This window comes from Pinus tabuliformis, chromosome 4_1 (assembly GCF_031772625.1).
Source record: "Pinus tabuliformis cultivar Carrire ecotype Pingquan chromosome 4_1, CPIR1, whole genome shotgun sequence".
In the NCBI taxonomy this organism is placed as follows: domain Eukaryota; kingdom Viridiplantae; phylum Streptophyta; class Pinopsida; order Pinales; family Pinaceae; genus Pinus; species Pinus tabuliformis.
In genome coordinates this window covers 792,282,260-792,302,009 of record NC_142303.1, presented here as the reverse complement: position 1 = coordinate 792,302,009, position 19,750 = coordinate 792,282,260, and the positions used below count along the sequence as shown (strand labels likewise).

Sequence of the window (19,750 nt, the reverse complement as noted above, 5' to 3'; positions counted from 1 at the left end):
TGCCTCCTCTACCATCATTTGATTTCTTGTTGATAATGTGATCCTCTTAGCCTCTTTCCTAGAAGATTAAACACCATTAAATGCATTGACCATCTTCTATGACCTTCGACATGTGACAATCAACTAGGGTAAAACCAACGTTATGATTCTCAATGGGTTCAAAAAGGTCTTTTCAAATTACCATTTCTTCTTGAAAGGTAAAAAGATCAAGATCCTCGGCTCCTTGGATGACAAATGGATCTAGGAAAACAATTATTTCTTTATTTAGAGTCGAAACCTATACAAGGGTTTACTCCCTCATTTGTAAGGTCTGAGTTGAAAGTGCTATCAAGCTTTTGAAATAAAATTGATGTTGTTCTTTTCTAAGCTATTCTGGAATGAACATGCAACTTTGCTAAATATGTGGCAGATATTCTTGGTGCATATTAGTAACTTCTATTACAAGTTTGGATTGTCAAAGTTGATTTGGGAGGCATAGAGAAGCAGCCTTGTTACATTGGAAGAGGTAATCCTAAAGCTTGTTGTCAATTTGTTTTAAAGAGAAAAAAAATTCATGCCTTAGACATCGTCGAGTGAATGCATACTTTTGATATTTAGGCAAAGCCACCCATAAATCAATTTGGATTTGGAGCTCACTATAGAATCCCTTCCCTTCAACTTGTGATAATTTTTTTGCCAAATCTAGGGCTGTTTTTGGTTTGTATTTTACAACCCAACCAGTTTCTAGATCTTTAATAGGAATTACCCTCTGCAGTTGTATGCATGACCCCATCACCCAAAACAGTTGAGGCATTGGTCTTCCCTTTCAACCTCCACCTAAAAAAATATAAAAATATTTCAAGTTTATTTATGCTTTTCTAAGCTCCTTTGCTCCTACAATGTCTACAATGTTTTGAGCATGTTCAACATAAGGATTCCCCCGAGGCTAGAGTTCATCTAGTCTAAAGATAGAAAGGCAGGACTATTGAGGTGACAACGGGTAGCTTGTCTAAGACTCTAAGTTGCCCTGGTGTCTCACAATTTGTGCTTTGGGACTTTTACACCAAGTGAGAACTTGAGTGGTAACACATTGTAAGCTACAACAGCATTGAAAAGGCTGCAGATGAGAAGCAGAGTTTATTGCTGTGAACACAGATGAAGAGGTGAGGGCGCCGTCATTAATGCACTGACCACATGCTAACTCAATCAGCCACCTACTTGCCCACAAAGCAACAGAACATTGCCAACTACAAGAGTCAAAAGAGGAAGCACTGGAGTCAAAATACAAAAGAAAATGTTGCAGATGGGAGCTGAAGGGAATGGGATGTTTGACCCCTTGACAGTCACCAGCAAGCGCTGCAGTCTGTCTTATTAAATGCATGCAAACAATGAAGAAGGGGTTCTTTTGGCAGAATCTAGGAAGGAGACTCTACCTGTAAGAGCAGACTGCTAACAGCCTAGAGGGCCTGACATTATAAATCTCTGTAATTGCTGATAATAATAGACAGAGCAGAGCCATTCTAATGCTGGCTTTTCCATTTTGGTTTCTGGGTAAAATCGCTGTCTACTGGGGTTGTATTTCTTACATATTGCTTCTTCAGTTCTGTGTTTATTATTATTTGCTATGGGTTCTCTTTTGTTTTTGTTTGAATGCTAGCATATAGCTATCTCTAAACCAGTTCATGTTATTACCATGGGTAAGAACAGACAACCAATTAGTTCACTGTTCTTTGTACCAACTCAATAGTGCCTCATCAATGGTTGTGGCCTGTGGGTTATTCACTCTGAGCAAATCAATTTGTATTTAGTGTCTATTCCTTTATAGTTCTGTTGAGGATGTTAAGAGCAGCAATTTCAGTCTGAAGTTATGATACTGGTTGAAATACATCGCCCCTGTTTCATTGATTGGTCAAAGCCTCAATACACAGCAAACCATTATTTTACACAGCCTATGGATTGATTCACCGATATATAATGGTTGGAAAATAATACACAGCAATCCATTATAGTTACCCAGCAGTCCTTTCATACATAGTTTGTTCATTGTGTATGGCTTGGTATTCCATTGACAAGCAATGCAAATATATAACCCAAGCCCAAGCACCATTATTCTAATTAACAGCAGTCTACAGAAAATATTGTTAATTGATGTACTTGGATTTGGTGATTTCTGCGGTGATAACTTGAGCGGTAAAAGGTGGAGTATGATCATGCTTGTGATTTAGAGACATTGTTGGTTTGAGTGATTGGAGCGGAGCCCTCACACAAAGCATTTGTTTGCTCCATTTCCACGCTGGTTTGAACCTTGTTCATCAATATTTTTTTTCCAATTGACTTCTGGAATTGGAGATGTATGCATTGGAGTTATAGAACAAACCATACAGGCTGTTGTCTGATTTGCCAGTTCTGTAGCATAGTATTGTTTACCCCAGATTTGGCATTCCTAGTGGAAACATTACTACAGAGGTTGGCTGTAGCAGATCGAACACATAGAGATGAGAACCTGTGATCTAATGTTGATGAAAAAAGTATGGTAAAGCACATTTACAGTTTAATAGCGGTTGCACAGGAAAGGGTATTTCTTTCTGCAATATGAACCCATGTTGGTGAAGCAAGTGGACTATAAGTCCCTCGTTTATGGATCAATGAAACTCCGGTCACAGGTTTCCTGCATGCCCACGTGTCTGACACATAAACTCATTAGTTGTGGCCTAAAAGGAGTGTCATGTTTCTTAACTGTGGAGGCAATCCCTTCTGAAGTAAAAGGCCAAATAAGGGTATCTCTCTGATCATGTAGTTGAATCTCACGTGGGCGTATCCTGTGAAAAAAAATACAAGCTTGAAAATGCTCTTAATGCTCAAGGGATGAGCATAGGATTTGCCTTGGACAATGGCCGGTGGAACAACCCATTTGTAATAGATCATCCATTAAAGAACAATAGATTGGACTCTCTAGAGAGGCCTGATCAACTGGTAGCATACTAGGTCCCCAAACCCCAACACCATTCACTACAAAAGTTTTGATTATCATATTAAAAGGACATGTCTTCAAAAGAATTCCTGAAAGTGCACATAGACACGTTGTTACTCAAGCATAGAAAGCAATGTACCCCTGCTTAATTGAAATTAGGAAGTAACACATACATAAAGTTGCAGCTAATTATCACAACTCACTACCCAATCATTCATAATAACATATGGGAAAAAAATCTAATACAAACCTCAGCACTTGCCAAAAACATTTTAGCTAATGCCTGCTTCATAGTGCTTGAAATTGATTTGGTAAGCCCAAAATCTAGTAGAACAGGTCGAAATGGTGGTTCCTTGCTCACAAGAAAATTCCCTGCAGCCAATAGTAACAACCAAGTTACAGAATAATCTGAAGCCTAAGCTTGATTGATAAAGAAAGACAGGTCAACCTTGAACAGAAGCAACCTCTCTATTATGAATATAATTTATATAAAAATAATATAAATATAAATAAATAAATAATATATTAGTGAATGAAGAGACATGTCCCTAATGGCATTACCATTCATAAAGGGGCATCTGCCTAGGTATATAAGCGGAACCTCATATGTAACAATTCCAACTTCTCATATCTTCTGTAGATTTCTTATATAATATATTATTGTTATATCATGGATATTTACATATTTCAGATCTTCTCAGTATTCTGCTGTGTATATGAACTTTGTTCATAACAGTCTCATAACAAATAGTCGAAAAACAAATTAGGAAAAGGTTAGTTGTGATAAATTCTTCTGACTTCAGCCAATAGTAGACTTCAAATACATATTTTTTCCACTATTAACAGGGATATTAATTGTGCGCTTTTACAAAGTAACTTGCACATAATGCTGAAGAAGATATCAATCAAACAAAGGAAATAAAATAGTTTAAACAAATAGAATAAAATGGAAGCTAGACATGCTAATTTCCTACAATCATCTGCTTCAATAGCCAATAACAAGCAAAGGTTCTAGAAATTTGATGAAGACATACCCGGATGAGGATCCCCATTAAAAAATCCATCAATATATATCTGGTGTGCATAGGCACGCGTAATCGATTCCACAAGACCTTGTTTGTCCACCCCTAGAGCTTCAAGGGCTGCTTTGTCATTTAACCGCACCCCATCCATGTATTCCAAAACAAGAACTTTTTCTGCTGACTGCCATGACACATAAAATGTCAGATATTGAAAGACATCCTCCAATCAGTGTACTCAACTCAAGACAGAGATGTTTGTCAGACCCTGTGAAGGCTCTCTAAAGAGGCTACTACCTGGATGACTTCAGGAATAAGTACATCAACATAATTAGCAACGGAACTATCACTCTGCCTGCTTCGATAATTAAGGTTCCTGGCAACCTTTCGTGTATTTTCTGCAATAGCATAAAATGAATCAATCAGCAAGAGTCCAAGCTACAACACTAACATCTAAATTCTCCAACTCTCTCGCAATATTCCAACTAATAAATACTTTCCTTTTACCATGGAACATTCATGGAGTTTGAATTGTATAATTAACATTTGTTTGAATTTTATATTTGTTGAAACCTGAAATTACGTTTCTTTATGAAATCATTGGTTAGTCATATATGCAACATAGCCATATCTTACATTTATCAAGATATTCCATGCTTCTCTTACATTGAGAGAGTTGCAGACATATGTGTAATCGTTTACATGATGACAAAGAGATCCAAGCAGAGAGTGCAGTCAAGATTCTCAACCAAGTATAAAATACTGTGATAAAAACTTAAAAAGGTGCAACATGGCATTCATAAGATACTAGCATAGTAACTAAGTACTGGGATTTTTTCTGTTGAAAATGAATCCTATATATTGAAATCAGCATATCCAGGAGCCAAAGTGAGGTCACTGCAGAACCCCGCTAATACTTAACCAAGAAGCATTAGCTTATCTGTTTGGTTCCAAGCAGAAGAGTCTAAATATTTCCTAAACAAGTCAATCCTAGCTGAAATCAACAGAGCCAAATCTGATGAATTCAGAAACTTCTCACAGGCTGAATGGAGTTGGTATCCCATGAAAAGTTGTCCAACGATGGCATTTACAGAGGAAAAGCCTCTCAATCAAATGACATCCTACATGCTCCTGTGGTCTACAAACCTGCCAGACCATCCGCTTGTCCCCAAACATAACCTTCTTCCCATGAAAAAAACAAAAACAAAAAGCATTGTGACCCACCCAAATGGGTAACCCCTAGGAGCAATTACTTCTCCTAGTTTCAGCTTGCCAGCCAGCAGCCCTATGATGATCCACAGATAGCTGGCCTCACGTGCCTCAAATCCATGCTCTGGTCAGTGCTTTCTTTACATCTAGCCTGCTCATCTGATGAAGGTGTGTCATCAAATGTAAGGTACATAAATCATTTTTGTACTTAAGTGCTTTCATTTAGTGTTTAAGGTCATTCTAGTATGGATCACAGGTTGGACTGGATGATAAACTGTTCTTGGTTGTATTTTTGTTCCCATGCTTCACCTTGGTGGTTATAAATTGCCCCAGTCCAATGTGACCTTCCATGAGGCATTTCTTTCCACACTCTAGGAGGGGCACAAATATAAGGCTATGATTGATGTTGTGTGTGCATCATAATCCATACTTAATATTTTCCATCTCTCACTTGTATTCACATCCCATCTTTAGGCTGATCGCTATTTGTCACTAGTATTAGTTCCTTGTTTTCCTCATCTTTGAGTAAGGCCTAAAAACTTTGCCCTAAGAAGATGATGCAGCAAAAGTAAAGAAAAAGCATGTGCCATAATGTTAAAATGCAAAAGATTGGCAAGGATAAATAAAAGTGTGTGGACAAAAGCCTAGCTTGAGCTCTACCCCCCTCATTAGCCCTCACCTAGTTCCTAGATAATGCATGACCTATCTAAATAAAAAAAACTTTGCTTATTCCAACCCTAATGAGCAATGAAAATTTTCATCTTTAAGGGGTCAATGATGAATCAATAAAAGCTTGTAACCCAAGCTAAATTTGCCCAAAAAAAAGGAAAAATCAATGAAGAAAAAGGCACACAAAAGGTTTGGTAGAAATAAGCCAAAAAAAGGGGTATCTCAAGTCCAACCATTGCTCCTTCTTCACATCATAACACTTAAGGATGTTGGAAATTCATAACCGATAGAAATACAGTGGCATCCTCCATAAAGTAAGCCCCTACCATGTCATTGACCACTGATACCTATTGATCAATAGGTCAACCTAGGAATTGTTCCTCCCCTTAGGTTTGGAACCACCTAACATGGCCTTGTGATAACCCTTCGATATCTAATGCATGGTAACTTGTTTACAAATCATAAGCTAGAAATACATTTGGTTATGATGCTTGTGTGCGATAATTTGATGCCTTTTACATTACATATCTCCCATAACGATACTCTTATGGTTCTTGCATCTATGATGTTGAGCTCACTCAATTCCATGTGTATGTTTTAGATGCTTACTCTTAGGTACAATTGCCTTCCCTTGAGGGATTGTGTGATGCTTCTCCAACACTTCAGAGAGAACATCCAACCCCATTTGATGACTTCACTTGGCACAAGTTCCATGACATTAACTACCTGTTGACCACTCTGTGTCAACGACCCCATAGCAGTACACCGTTTTTTTCGCAAAAGGGATCTATCATGTTAAAGTGTTCGCATCATTCTGATTTTCATCACCAGTCGGCAATTTGTTAAAGATGTAAACCCATTTTGCATGGTCATAATCTAAATGATCTTAGTAAGATCATCATGTATGTAACAACCTAGGTAATCATGGTATTTTGGTGACAATTTCTTCCCTAGGAGGTTTTTTGTCTCACTGATTCATCTATGTCTCTAGACACAAAATGATCGGAGGAGTTTTTCCCTCCAACCTCACCAAAAGCAAGCATGGATTTTGTCGTCAAGATATTAAGTGAGTCCTAGTGTTTTTTATCGAGGCCTTGTAATAGTAATTTGGGAATAATCTTAACTAATTAGCTAGATTATTTTATTACAAATTACTTAGTCTACTAGATCATATTTTTGAGTTGCAGAATTGGGTAGATTTTTCAAAGTCTATAACGAATGAGTGTTCCTCCTTCATGTATTAAAATGTAGAATCTTGATGTAAAAAATATTTAGTGCATGGTCCCTCATAATTAGACATCATGGTTAAATATTAAAGAATTGGAAAAATTATTAATCCCCTCATAAGCCAATTAATTAAATTTTCTAGCAAAATTAAATTAAAATCCTAATCCAAAGGTGAAATTCGTGGGTTTTAAAGAAGTTAATTTTTGGAGGTCCACGACCAAGGGAATACTGAAAAAATCAAGAAATCTTGCACCCTTGGACCTTGGTAGTTAAGTCAAAGTCAATTTTTTGAGATAATTAAATCAAAATTATTATTTTTGAGTTAATTAAAAAGGAATTAAATGAAAAGTTCGAAATTCCTCAAAAAATAAATAATTTCGACAGACAAGATTAAAAAATAATCAAATCTTTTTCAACGGTCGAGATTACTTTGACGGGGATCAAGCGAACTAGTCGTTGGAGAATTTATCTATAAATTAGAAGTCGGTGTCAGTCTTTCAGTCATCCGATCTTTGAATCGTGTACTAAGTTCTCGAAGTTGTAATATTTTTGGAATATAATGCAAAAGTCTTTGGGGTTTCGATTGATGGTGGTGTTCCTCTTCTCGAATTTATGGTAATATTGTTTTAAATTTTTTTGTTGAATATTATTTGAAAATTGTCAATCAATAGCTCTCATGGAATAATCTGTGCACAGGTATCTTGTTCAGTTTATTGGATCTAGGGTAACAATTTTAATTTGATTGAATTAGCAGGTATCTCTAGTTCTTGAAAATTATATTGTTATTTTATTTCTCTACTTGATCTGACAGTTGGATCTAGTGTTTGTAGAAGATCATTTGAATTTTAATTGAGCGTTTGGGTATAGTCCTCGGTTGGACCAGACGACTCTCAAAGCATAATTTCTAAAGAGCCTACTTGATCGAAGCCTCAAGATTTATCTAACGATCTATTTTTCTACAGGGTGTTTCTGGGCTAGTACTTCATTAAAAAATTTAAATATCTTTTATAACTTGTGCAAAATTGATAGATTTGGCTACGAAAAGCCTTAGATCTACAAATCTAGGAGCGGAGTTGGACTTATACTCCTCAGATATGATAGATCTATAACTCATTTGTATAGATTTGTAATTATTTTGTATAAATCTAAGACTTTTTTTAATTTGGGTTTTGGAGTTTTATTTATTTTTTGTATAAATCAGGATCTGGGTATTTTTGTTTTCCATTTTGCAGGTGCAGATCTGAAGAAAAAAATTATTTTGGAGCAAGATCTAGACCCTGGACGGCAAGATCTGGCCTCAACAAAAATTGGCAAGGAAGATCATTCAGAGAAATTTTCTTCAAGGGTTTCAAATTTCAAATTTTCGGGATCTCAATCAAAATTTCGTGAGAGAAATGATTAAAAAAAAATTGGTCACAAGGGCCAGCGTTGGCCTCGCTGCAACCCCTTCCTTTGCTAGGTTTTTACTCCTCCGCTGCCCAGCAAGGCTTGTGGCCTGCCAAACCCTCCTCACAGCCTTGCTTTTCCTACGCAGCCCTTCCTCATCCTCGCTCTCCCTTAACTCGCTGCCCTTTCCTTCAAGCCTGCGGCTCCCTTTTCTCCCTACACAGCCCTCCTTCCTCAGCCCTTGCCCTCCCCACCTTCTCACCGCTGCCTAGACGCTGCCCTATCCTAACCATCTCCTCCTAACCCTCTATCCTATCAGTCCTTGCTGCAGCCCTCCTAGCAGCCTTTTCTCAGTCCCTCTTTCCCCATTTGCCATTCTTACAATTAACACATTGACAGCGAATTTGACAAGGCAAATCAGTCTTCTTTTCAGCCTATATTTCACCTCCTTTCGGCAGCCTATTCAGTCACCCAGGCAGCCCTAGTTAGGGTTATTTGTAACAGAAGTTTTAAAGGGATATTACAGCAGTCATGCAAGGATTTATTTGTCACAGTCATAACAAATTTCTGAAGGTGAATTTCCTGAGTTTGAAGGGTTTCTGAGCATTTAGATTTGGGGTTGAATTCAACAGTGGTCTTCAAGGCTTTAAGCCTTCCAGGTTCTATCTCTAAACTCTTTCATTCCAAAATAATAATCACAGTAATATTATCTAATCTAATTGGGCATAAATTATAAATCTGGAAATTACTGAATACATTTTTTGAATTAATCCTAACTCATAAATAAATCCTAATTGTCTAGGTATTTAATCTCTGCTATATCGATATAATTTTCTGAAGTTGAATGTGCTGGGCATATATCTAATTCACTGTTGTCTTTACTAGTAAAGTATTGATATAACTGAAGAGTGATATTCAGAAATTTTATCTCATAAGAACGCTGATCTGAAAATTACATTTGGGCAATTGGTTGTGTCTCATAATTTTTCTATAAAATTAATTGTTTAAATTTTAATTGTCATCTAAAGATCTAGAGATAATTGTGAAAAGTTTTTGTTCTCTTTGAAGCTATTTCCAAACTGAAGATAATTGATAAGCTTGTGATCTAATTGGGCATTGTGTTATGATATTTCAAGTTTACTTTTCCAAGCATATTTTCTGAATATTTTCTAAATCGAATGTTTTAAAAGCTCCTTGTTTTATAAAGTTATATTTCTACAAATCATATTTGGGCTTTAATCTATAAGCTCAGAAATAGATCGTGGCATAAACGCTTTCAATCTTTGATCTAGCTTCATCTCGCTCCATCTTCTAATCAGCTCGTGCATTTGCATATTAAGTTAGTCTTGCATAATTAAAATTTACTTCCAAGCATAAGCTTGGTCGATAGAAAAATAGGTACCCATCCATCTTTGCTTGAGAAGCCTGGTTTTAATAATACTTAAAACGGTGACCTTGCAGTTGTCAAAGCCACATCACTCTGCAGTGCTGGAGGCACCGGGTATGTTAGATTTTCAGAAGAATTATCATTAATCACACCTTAGTGTGCTTCACCTTATCTTCTCTCCGCCACTTACTACGAAATCAGGCTCAATATAGAAAGGATCGAAGGGTTAAAACTTAGATAGGAATTTTAAATAAAATTAACCAAAATTCATGTATTTCACATTAGTTTTAGGATTTGCTTTTCAAACAAGATAGTTATTCATCCAAGCAACAGTTGCTCATGAATTACTTTGTCCTAAATTTCCTAGCAAGATAGTTGACTCCATAAGGCATTGGTATCAATCGTTTAAATCTAATCAAATCCTATAAGTCTTGTTGAATCTAAAACAAGTACTTGGTCGTTTGACTGTGTCTCATGAACTGGTTGGTTCCCAACTAGTTCTCCATTCCATTTTCGTAGGGTCTACCCCCCTTACCCTGTTGTTGGGACATAGCTTAAACGGAGAGATTGGAGATCAGGGCAGTGTTTTCAAAAACGGCCAGCTCAGAACCGACTCGGCCGAGTTGGTCCGAGCCAAACCCCCCAGCTATGACCCAGCCTAGGCAATGGTTCGGCCAGCCGGGTTAATACCGAGCCAGTCGGGTTGTCTAACAACTCGGCCAGCTTGGCCGAGTCCGTAATAACTTGGCCGGGTTGCGTACTGGGCTCTTAACACACTCCTAATATATACAATATGTGCATAGATGGTCGGTTAACAAAGCACAGCAGGTCCTGCCATGCTATGAGCAGTGCAGCTTTTTCTTTGTCCTACATATTGCTGCAATATTCTTTGTCCAAGCATGGTGGGCATCCAGGAAGTTGTCCAACAACTTCTCATGAGCACTCTTTCAGTGTTTTACTTGACATTCCATTCTCTGTTTTCAATTTTCAAACTTGTGAAAACAATTTTATCATGTGTTGTTTGTCAATAAGATACATTTTAGGTGACTTTCGACTGAATTTTGATCTCAAAAAGGCCAGGATAAATAGATTGTCATTTCAACATGGTACTTTTACAACCTTCAAAAACATGATAAAAAGTACACAGATAAATATAAACCCCCACTGTTCCACATATAATTAATAGGAAAAAAGTATGATAGAAGGATTATATGAATATCGGTTAGTAGCTAAAAGTGGCTAATGGGATTGTGAAGGTACATTATAATACTACATCTATTTCAGATTCAGCATAGAAGTTAACAGATTAGTGCCTAAATCAGCTATGAGATGATGAAGGATTAGTGCCTAAATCAGCCCAAGCCATCAGTCTTCCTGAAGAGTACATACTAATCTCCCAAGATTCACTCCAGAATAACTGCAATTTATGGAGAATATTTATCAAATATAAACGAGCATGAAGCATAGCAATATAGCACCATAGATCATGCTTTGGAATTCAACTTATAGTATCTTTAAATTTGCAATGATTGATTCAATCTAGTTGAACATAATCAACCATTCCCTTGCATTATTGTGACACTTGGAATCTCTGAACGCAATGCAATACAAGAATCAAAGGACATGGCAAGTTTGTGGTTATTAGTCAAATTATGATTGGTTGCTTGTTTAAAGTTTAGTACAGTGCACTGGGTGCCATTTTGATATAATGGATATATTCATGAGCCTACTTTGATCATATGTTGTCTTCTATCTATATTCTAATGATGTGCGTTTGGAAACATGAATGAAAATTTTTAAAATTATGTTTTTTATAAAAATTAAATATTTAATGTATTTTTTACAACGACTGAATCATTGAAATCGAGCCGACCAAGTCGATACCGAGTCGGAGTCGGAGTCAACCCTCAGCCAAATCGGAGTGCGAGTCGGAGTTTTAAAACATTGGATCAGGGTGACAACCCCCAATCTGAGTCGTTGTCATGGTGCCTAGACATTCTGTGCGACAACATTTTTTGGCGCAGTTGTTGAGGATATTTTATTCTTGCCACTTCAATGACATTTTATCTTCTTTCTCCTCATATCAGCTTTATCATTTTTTCCAGCAACGACAACATTTTTTGGCGCCATTGTCGGGGATAGAGTTTTTTTGTCCTTGGTCCTCACGACATTTTTCTAATAATCTAATCTTTTCCGCCATACATTAGCCCATCCAGTGGCACAACATTTTTTGGCGTTGTTGTCGGGGACCAATTTATTGGACCTTGGCTTTACAACATTCATCTTCATCTTTTCATTCTTTTATCATTTCTTGTCCCATCAATGCCACATTTTCTAGCACCATTATATTTCTTCATCTTTTCATCACCTTATCTTTCGTCATCTCACTAATCCTTTCATCTTCCCTTTGGCACCTGGACATTTCGGTTGGTTTCCTGTTTGGGTGGCAACTCCACTTATTCATCCATTATTTCTCAGACAAGAAACCTTCTCTGGTATCCATCTGTTTCTCCCTGACTAAACTTTCATTTTTTTCCTTTTGGATCTTTAGATTCATGTTCAAGTGGCAACTCCACTTCTTTCATTTCTCACAAGAATTTCTGCTAGAAGCTCACTTCTTGGGGATCTCTTGATTTTCTTGAGCAAGGGTCTCTCTCTAGCATCCATTTGGTCCCTCCTTTTTCCTTTAAGCAAGTCATCATGGATGACTTGTTTTACTCATGTCATTTTACTAATTTTCTTCATGATATGCCAAAAGAGGCCATTCATAAATTGCCTTTTTTCTCGGGTGGTGATTCAGCCACTACATGAGAGCATCTCTCCATGGTTGCTCATATAATAACCATATATTGTCTTCCTTCACAATTTAATCATGAAGATGTCAAGATATGTCTCTTTGCCTTTTCCTTAGAAGGTGATGCTATGGATTGGTTTCGTAATTGTCCTGAGGATTCTTTCGCTTCTTTACAATACATCATCAATGCTTTTAAGGATAGATATATGAAACAAGGTGGCTCGCCTTGTGCCCCTAGTACTATGCAAAAGGATGAAAGTGATCTTGTAAAGAACCCAACTATCAACGAAAGATTTCAAGACAATTCTCCATATCAAAATATTCCATATTGCAACCATTGTGAATGTTCTCATGATGAATGCAATTGTGCAGTTGCAAGACAAATCCATGATAGTGGAAAAGCAAGAACAAGTTGTCAAATCAGTGTCGACAATGAAAGGGAAAATGATAAGCATCTTATTAAAGGACTAAAGCAGTTGGTTAAAGACATGCAGTTCAATCAAATACAGCTAGTAAAAAACATGGAACTTAATCAAGAAAATTGATCGTTGATTACGCCAAGGATATGAGAACTTTGTACACCAAACTAGAAAAATGTGATGAGACAGAAATGATGAAAATTAATCACTCTGATCACATAGCCACCGTAGTAGAAAAGTGTGCTCAGAAGATGGAGGCTATGAGGACCGACACGCAGAATCGTCATGAGAAAGAAATGAGTATTATTTAATTAAAGAATAACACAATGACAAAGGACATGGAAGCTGGTCAGATTTCTCTTCAAAACTGATTGTTAGACATGGAGGAAAAGTAAGTGCAATTAATAAAAGATATGGAAGCTAGTCAGATATGTCTTCAAAATAAATTATTGACCATGGAGGAAAGCCATGCCAAGAAAATCAATGCTATGAATGTTGAACACTAACCAGATTGATGCCATCAAAATTGAAAAGACCACTCTTCAGGATACGCTGCAAATGATGAAAAACGCACAAGTTCTGTGACTTAAGGTTAGACCAAAGCACAAAGGGTTTGTCACAACTCACATATCTCTCGGTCCACCGAAGCATTTCCCATATCATCGTAAGGAGGTTACTTTTCCCATTAAGGACAAGTCGACTTTGGTTAAGGAAGACCAAGCTTATGTATCACCATTAATAGATTATATTCAGAATAAGACTGGGCATACTTCAGATTCTTCAAATCTTTCGTCCAAACGTTTTCACGATCAGGACAAGAAACCTATAGTGGTCTCATTGTTGACATCACAATCCAACCAAAAGAAGAGAAAAAATCAAAAAATCAGAAGGGAGTGATTTGATGCATCGGATGGAAGAGAGCAGCTCGATTTTAAATAAGACAAAGTCCTACAATATGCAGGATCGGGCATCGCACATCCGAAAAACAACCCACGGATTTTCCAGAAAGCAAGTAGATTCTCAGTATGAACTATATTGAACACATTTGATGCCACAAGGCATCCTTTGTATTGTATCTCTAACCCTGCACCCTGTTATTTTAGCATTTCATTCTTGTTTTAGGATTAGATTTACTTTTCATGTTAGTAGAATTGTTGATGGTTACAAAAGCTTTTATTTCATGTGCTTAATGTTATATGATGATATTTGGATGGACACTACTTATGTAATTTTGTGTGTTGCTTGGGTGCAAATTATGGATTCTCACATACCTTCGATGAAGCAAAGTGTCCCCAAGTAGAGCCAGATGTTGACCACTTTGTTTCAACAACGCATAGCAGTACACCCCTTTTTTCGCAAAAGGGATCTATTATGTTCAAGTGTTCGCATCATTCAGATTTCCATCATTAGTTAGCAATTTGTTTTAGTTTTAAACTCATTCTGCATGCTTATAATGTAAATGATCTTATAAGACCATCATGTATGTAACAACCTAGGTAAGCATGGTATTTTGGTGACGATTTCTACCCTAGGAGGTTTTTTGTCTCACTGATTCATCTGTGTCAGATTTTCCCTCCAACCTCACCCCAAAGCTAAGGTGGATTTTGTCGTCAAGATATTAAGTGAGTCTTAATTTTTTTTATCGAGTCCATATAAAAATAATTTGGGGATAATCCTAGATAATTGGCTAGATTATTTTATTACAAATTACTTAGTCTACTAGATCATATTTTGAGTCACAAAATTGGGTAGATTTTGAAGGTCTATAACGAGCGGGTGTTCCCTCTTCATGTATTAAAATGTAAAATCTTGATGTAAAAAACATTTAGTGCATGGTCCCTCATAATTAAACACCATGGCTAAATATTAGAGGGTTGGAAAAATTATTAATCCCCTCATAAGTCAATTAATTAAATTTTCTAACAATATTTAATTAAAATCCTAAGCCAAAAATTTAATTAATTTTGTGTCCTAGGTAAAATTAAATTCTCCAAGGGTGAAATTAGTGGGTTTTAAAGAAATTAATTTTTGGACGTCCCCAGCCAAGGGAATATTGAAGAAATCAAGAGATTTTGGATCGTTATACCTTGGTAGTTAAATCAAAGTCAATTTTTTGAGGTAATTAACCCAAAAATATTATTTTTGAGTTAATTAAAAAGGAATTAAATGAAAAATTCGAAATTCCTCAAAAAATAAATAATTTCGATGGACGAGATTAAAAGATAATCAAATCTTTTTCAACAGTCAAGATTATTTTGACGGGGATCAAGCGAACTAGCCATTGGAGAATTTATCTATAAATTAGAGGTCGGTGGCAGTCTTTTAGTCATCCGATCTTTGAATTGTGTACTAATCTCTCGAAGCTCTCTTGTAATATTTCTAGAATATAATGCAAAAGTCTTTGGGGTTTCAATTGATGGTGGTGTTCCTCTTCTCGAATTTATGGTAATATTGTTTTAAATTTTTCTGTTGAATATTATTTGAAAATTGTCAATCAATAGCTCTCGTGGAATAATCTGTGCACAAGTATCTTATTCGGTTTATTGGATCTAGGTTAACAATTCTAATTTGATTGAATTAACAGGTATCTGTAGTTCTTGAAAATTATATTGTTATTTTATTTCTCTACTTGATCTGACAGTTGGATCTAGTGTTTGTAGAAGATCATTCAAATTTTAATTGAGCGTTTGGGTATAGTCCTCAGTTGGACCAACCGACTCTCAAAGCATAATTTTTGAAGAGCCTACTTGATCGAAGCCTCAAGATTTATCTAACGATCAATTTTTTTGCAAGGTGTTTCTGGGCTAATACCTCATTAAAAAATTTAAATATCTTTTTATAACTAGGGCAAAATTGATAGATCTAGTTAGGAAGAGCCTTAGATATAACTGAAGAGTGATATTCACAAATTTTATCTCATAAGAAAGCTAATCTGAAAATTACATTTGGGCAATTGGTTGTGTCTCATAATTTTTCTATAAAATTAATTGTCTAATTGACATCTAAAGATCTAGAGATAATTGTGAAAAGTTTTTGTTCTCTTTGAAGCTATATATTTGCAAACTGAAGATAATCGATAAGCTTGAGATCTAATTGGGCATTGTGTTATGATATTTCAAGTTTATTGTTCCAAGCATATTTTCCGAATATTTTCTAAATCGAATGTTTTAAAAGCTCCTTGTTTTATAAAGTTATATTTTTACAAATCATAACATTGTTTTACGATTCGGCTGAACCAACTCCGAAAAGGCCGAGTCAAACTGAGTCAAAGCATGACCGGGTCGACTCGGTGGCCAGCTCGGTTCGGCCAGCTGGGTTGTTACCGAGCTAGCCGAGTCCAAGCCAACTCGGCCGGCTCGATGGGCGCGGCCAAAAAGCGTAATTTTTTTTGTTACTTGGTTTTTTGGAGACCCCAAAGCCCATTCTTATATGCCTTTGGATTCTTCGGGGTCCATTTCCCTCTCCCAAACCCTATAAAACCTACCCAACCCCTCTCATTTCCTCACAGCCATCTCATTGCATTTGAGTGAGAATTTGTGAAGAGTTCTGGAGTTTGTTTTCGAAGCAGCAGTGAGGAGTGTTCGGCAAGCATTGGAGTAGGAGTCAGTAGCTTCTTGGGCAGCCATTGGAGCAGCATTGAGGAGTTGGTTTGTTGGAGCAACTTTGAGGAGGCAGTTTGTGCCTAGAGGTATTTTTTTTCCCTTCTAAAAATCTGTTTTTGCTTATTTATTTTTTTGTGCAAATCTACAAATTGAAAAAACTGTTTTTTGTAAAAGAAATGAACATTGAACCAATGCTATTTTTTTTGTTTTCATTTTCAGAATTTTTCCTTTCATTTCCAAGTCAAAAAATGGCACCTAGAGTGAAAGATGCAGCTTGGGCATATGTTAAAATAGTTGATAATCAAATGCATTGCAAATTTTTCCATAGAAAAATTAAGGATGGTCTTGGTGGCATTAATAGGCTGAAATAATACTTGGCAGGGATTAGAAGCCATGTGAATCACCACAAATTGGGGAGATTAGGAAGGAGTTGTTAAATAGATTTGAGAAGTTTCAGGAAGAAAAAGGTAGGCAAAAAGAAATAGAGGCTGAAATTGGGAGGAAGAGGAGTATACAACAAATGATGGCTACCAACCCCCATTTTGATTTTGAGGGTTCTTCTTCTATCCCTTGTACAGATGCATCCAACCCCTTCCACTATGTTCCTCTCTCTTTGGAGTCTATTCAAGAAAAGGGTAAGAGTAAAATGAAAAAGAAGGGTGATATGAATATCAAAAGTTATTTCATTGTCACACCCTCCTCTCCATCAAATGCACATGGTCCTGAAGCTAGTAGAACTTTGCAGCCCACTTTAGATGGCCATTGGAAGAAAGAATTGAAGGAGACTGCTTGTGATTACATATGTAGATGGTGGTATGATGCTGATATCCCCCTCAATGCTTCCCGTTCACCATATTATGAGGCTATGTTTAATGCCATATTTGCTACTGGAAAAGGCTTCAAAGGCCCTACTATGCATGAAATACGAGGGTATTGTTTGCAGAAAGAAATTTCCTCCATTAATGAGTATTTGAAAGATTTCAAAGACTCATGGGCAAGAACAAGATGTACCATCATGTCAGATGGATGGACTGATCAAAGGAACCGTACCATCATAAACTTTCTTATCTTCTGCCCACAGGGAAACATGTTTCTAAAATCAGTGGATGCATCTGATAAGGTGAAAGATGGACAATTGTTGTTTCAACTATCGGATGAGATTGTTGAGGAGGTGGGGGTGGCTAATGTTGTTCAAGTCATCACAAATAATGCCTCTAACTATGTTCTTGTTGGTAAACTGTTATAGGAAAAACACAAAACCATCTTTTGGACCCCATGTGCTGCACATTGCATAGACCTCATGCTTGAAGATATTGGCAATTAGATTGGGTCAAAAACACTGTAGATCATGCCAAAAGCATAACAAAATTTATCTACAACCATTCATGGATTTTGAGTCTAAAAAGGAGACACACAGGGGGCAGGAATATTATTAGGCATGTCATCACTAGATTTGCAACTCATTTTTTGACATTGCAATCTATGCTTTCACAACATAGAAACTTGCAAAAGATATTTTCCAGTGATGAATGGAATCAAAGCCAGTGGTCTAACAAACAGGAAGGCAAAGAATTGAAAAAGAACGTTAATGAAGAAATATTTTGGAGAAAGTGATCCAGGTGGATGTTGGTGGCCACCCACCTATCCCATTTGGACCCCCACAACTGTCTCTTTCAGTTTTTATGTTTCCTTAATTATAGCACAGTTTACTATTTTTAGCAGTTTTTGGGGTCCTATACTTCCAAAGCCGTTTTGAGGCCCTAAACGACGTTTTTGGGGAAATCCACCGCCAGCGATTTTTCTGACTAAAAATCGTATTTTCCGTCGTAGTCCTCGGAGAGATCTTTCCAACGGGCTATCATGCGTGTCAAACGGAGATAGTACGACAATTCGCGACCCCGGGAAGTTGTTGTACCAACTTACCCAAAAACGGGGCCCACAATTTGGCGTTTCATCTTCTAGGGTTAGGTTTTGGAATGTGAAGGGTTTTCCATTGTTTCTCAACAATAAATAGGCCCTCGAGCCTCATTGTAACACAGTGTTTAGAGAACAGTTCAGAGGCATGTAGCCAACACATCTCTTCTCAGAGATAAGCTACCATCGCCCTAGCTAGGTTATTTCCATTTCTATTTGTAAGCATATTTCAGTATTTTACAGTAATGAAATGAAGTATTATTTCCACTGCATATTTGTCTTTATGGTTATCTCTGTATTTTATTGCGTTCCTGTTTAAATCTGGATCAGTGGTATCAGAGAGGTCTGCTTTTTCTCTGTTTTTCTTTGCATGTCCCCAACGAGGTCGGGATATAAGGAGTTAGGTCTGGAACTGGTCGAACCTTTGCAAGACCAGCCTCGCAAATCTCGACGACCTCCCATGGCGGATGAGAAGAAAAACGAGGGGGCAAGAGATCCTATCAAAATCTTGCTCGAAGAAGCCCTCGAGCGACAAAGGAACGCGATGATGGACAGCTTTGCCCAAATCCTTCAGCGGCTACCTAGAGGCGACGCATCGGCTTCCAACAGCTACTCTGGAAATGCCACACCGTTTAAGGTACAAGTTAATTTTGAAATCCCCATCTTCGAGGGTCAAATAGACACAGATGTCGTAGATAAATGGTTAAATCTGCTCGATGGGTATTTTTTTGTTCATGAATTTTCAAGTCGGGAAAATATTGTTTTCGCTCTTCTCAAAGCAGCCCCCCACGTCAAGGACTGGTGGGAAACCTACTGCGAACAGAAGGATGAAAGTACAGGCTCACTGTTTTCAGCCGCACCCACTTGGAATGACTTCCGGGATGCCATCAAGGAGCAGTACTACCCTGTCAAAAGCTATGAGGACAAATACATCAAATGGACCACACTGCGGCAGGGACGAGACCAAGATGTGCCGGAGTTCACAAACATTTTTCATACCCTTCGCACACAATTGGGTATCAAAGATTCTGAGCTACATCTGGTACTCAAATACCGCGGCTGCCTACACAGATACATCCAGGAAGAGATGGAGTTCTTGAACATCTCCTCACTCGGCACAGCATACCGATACGCTGTCAAAATCGAGCAAAAGTTCAAACAGAAGAAGCGAGAC

The 19,750-nt window shown here is 37.2% G+C and overlaps 1 protein-coding gene across 2 annotated transcripts in view; it reads right to left on the bottom strand.

Annotated features, from left to right (window-relative positions):
* The window catches only part of LOC149178575 (ABC1 family protein), a 218,264-nt gene that overhangs the window by 182,605 nt on the left and 15,909 nt on the right, over positions 1 to 19,750 (bottom strand). For both annotated transcript variants that reach the window (XM_089420387.1, XM_089420388.1), the window contains exons 7-9: positions 4,267 to 4,367; positions 3,985 to 4,153; positions 3,201 to 3,322 (exon numbers count right to left, since the gene is read on the bottom strand). In XM_089420387.1, coding sequence (XP_089276513.1) covers positions 3,201 to 3,322; positions 3,985 to 4,153; positions 4,267 to 4,367 — 392 coding nt within the window. The remainder of the gene's footprint in view (positions 1 to 3,200; positions 3,323 to 3,984; positions 4,154 to 4,266; positions 4,368 to 19,750) is intronic.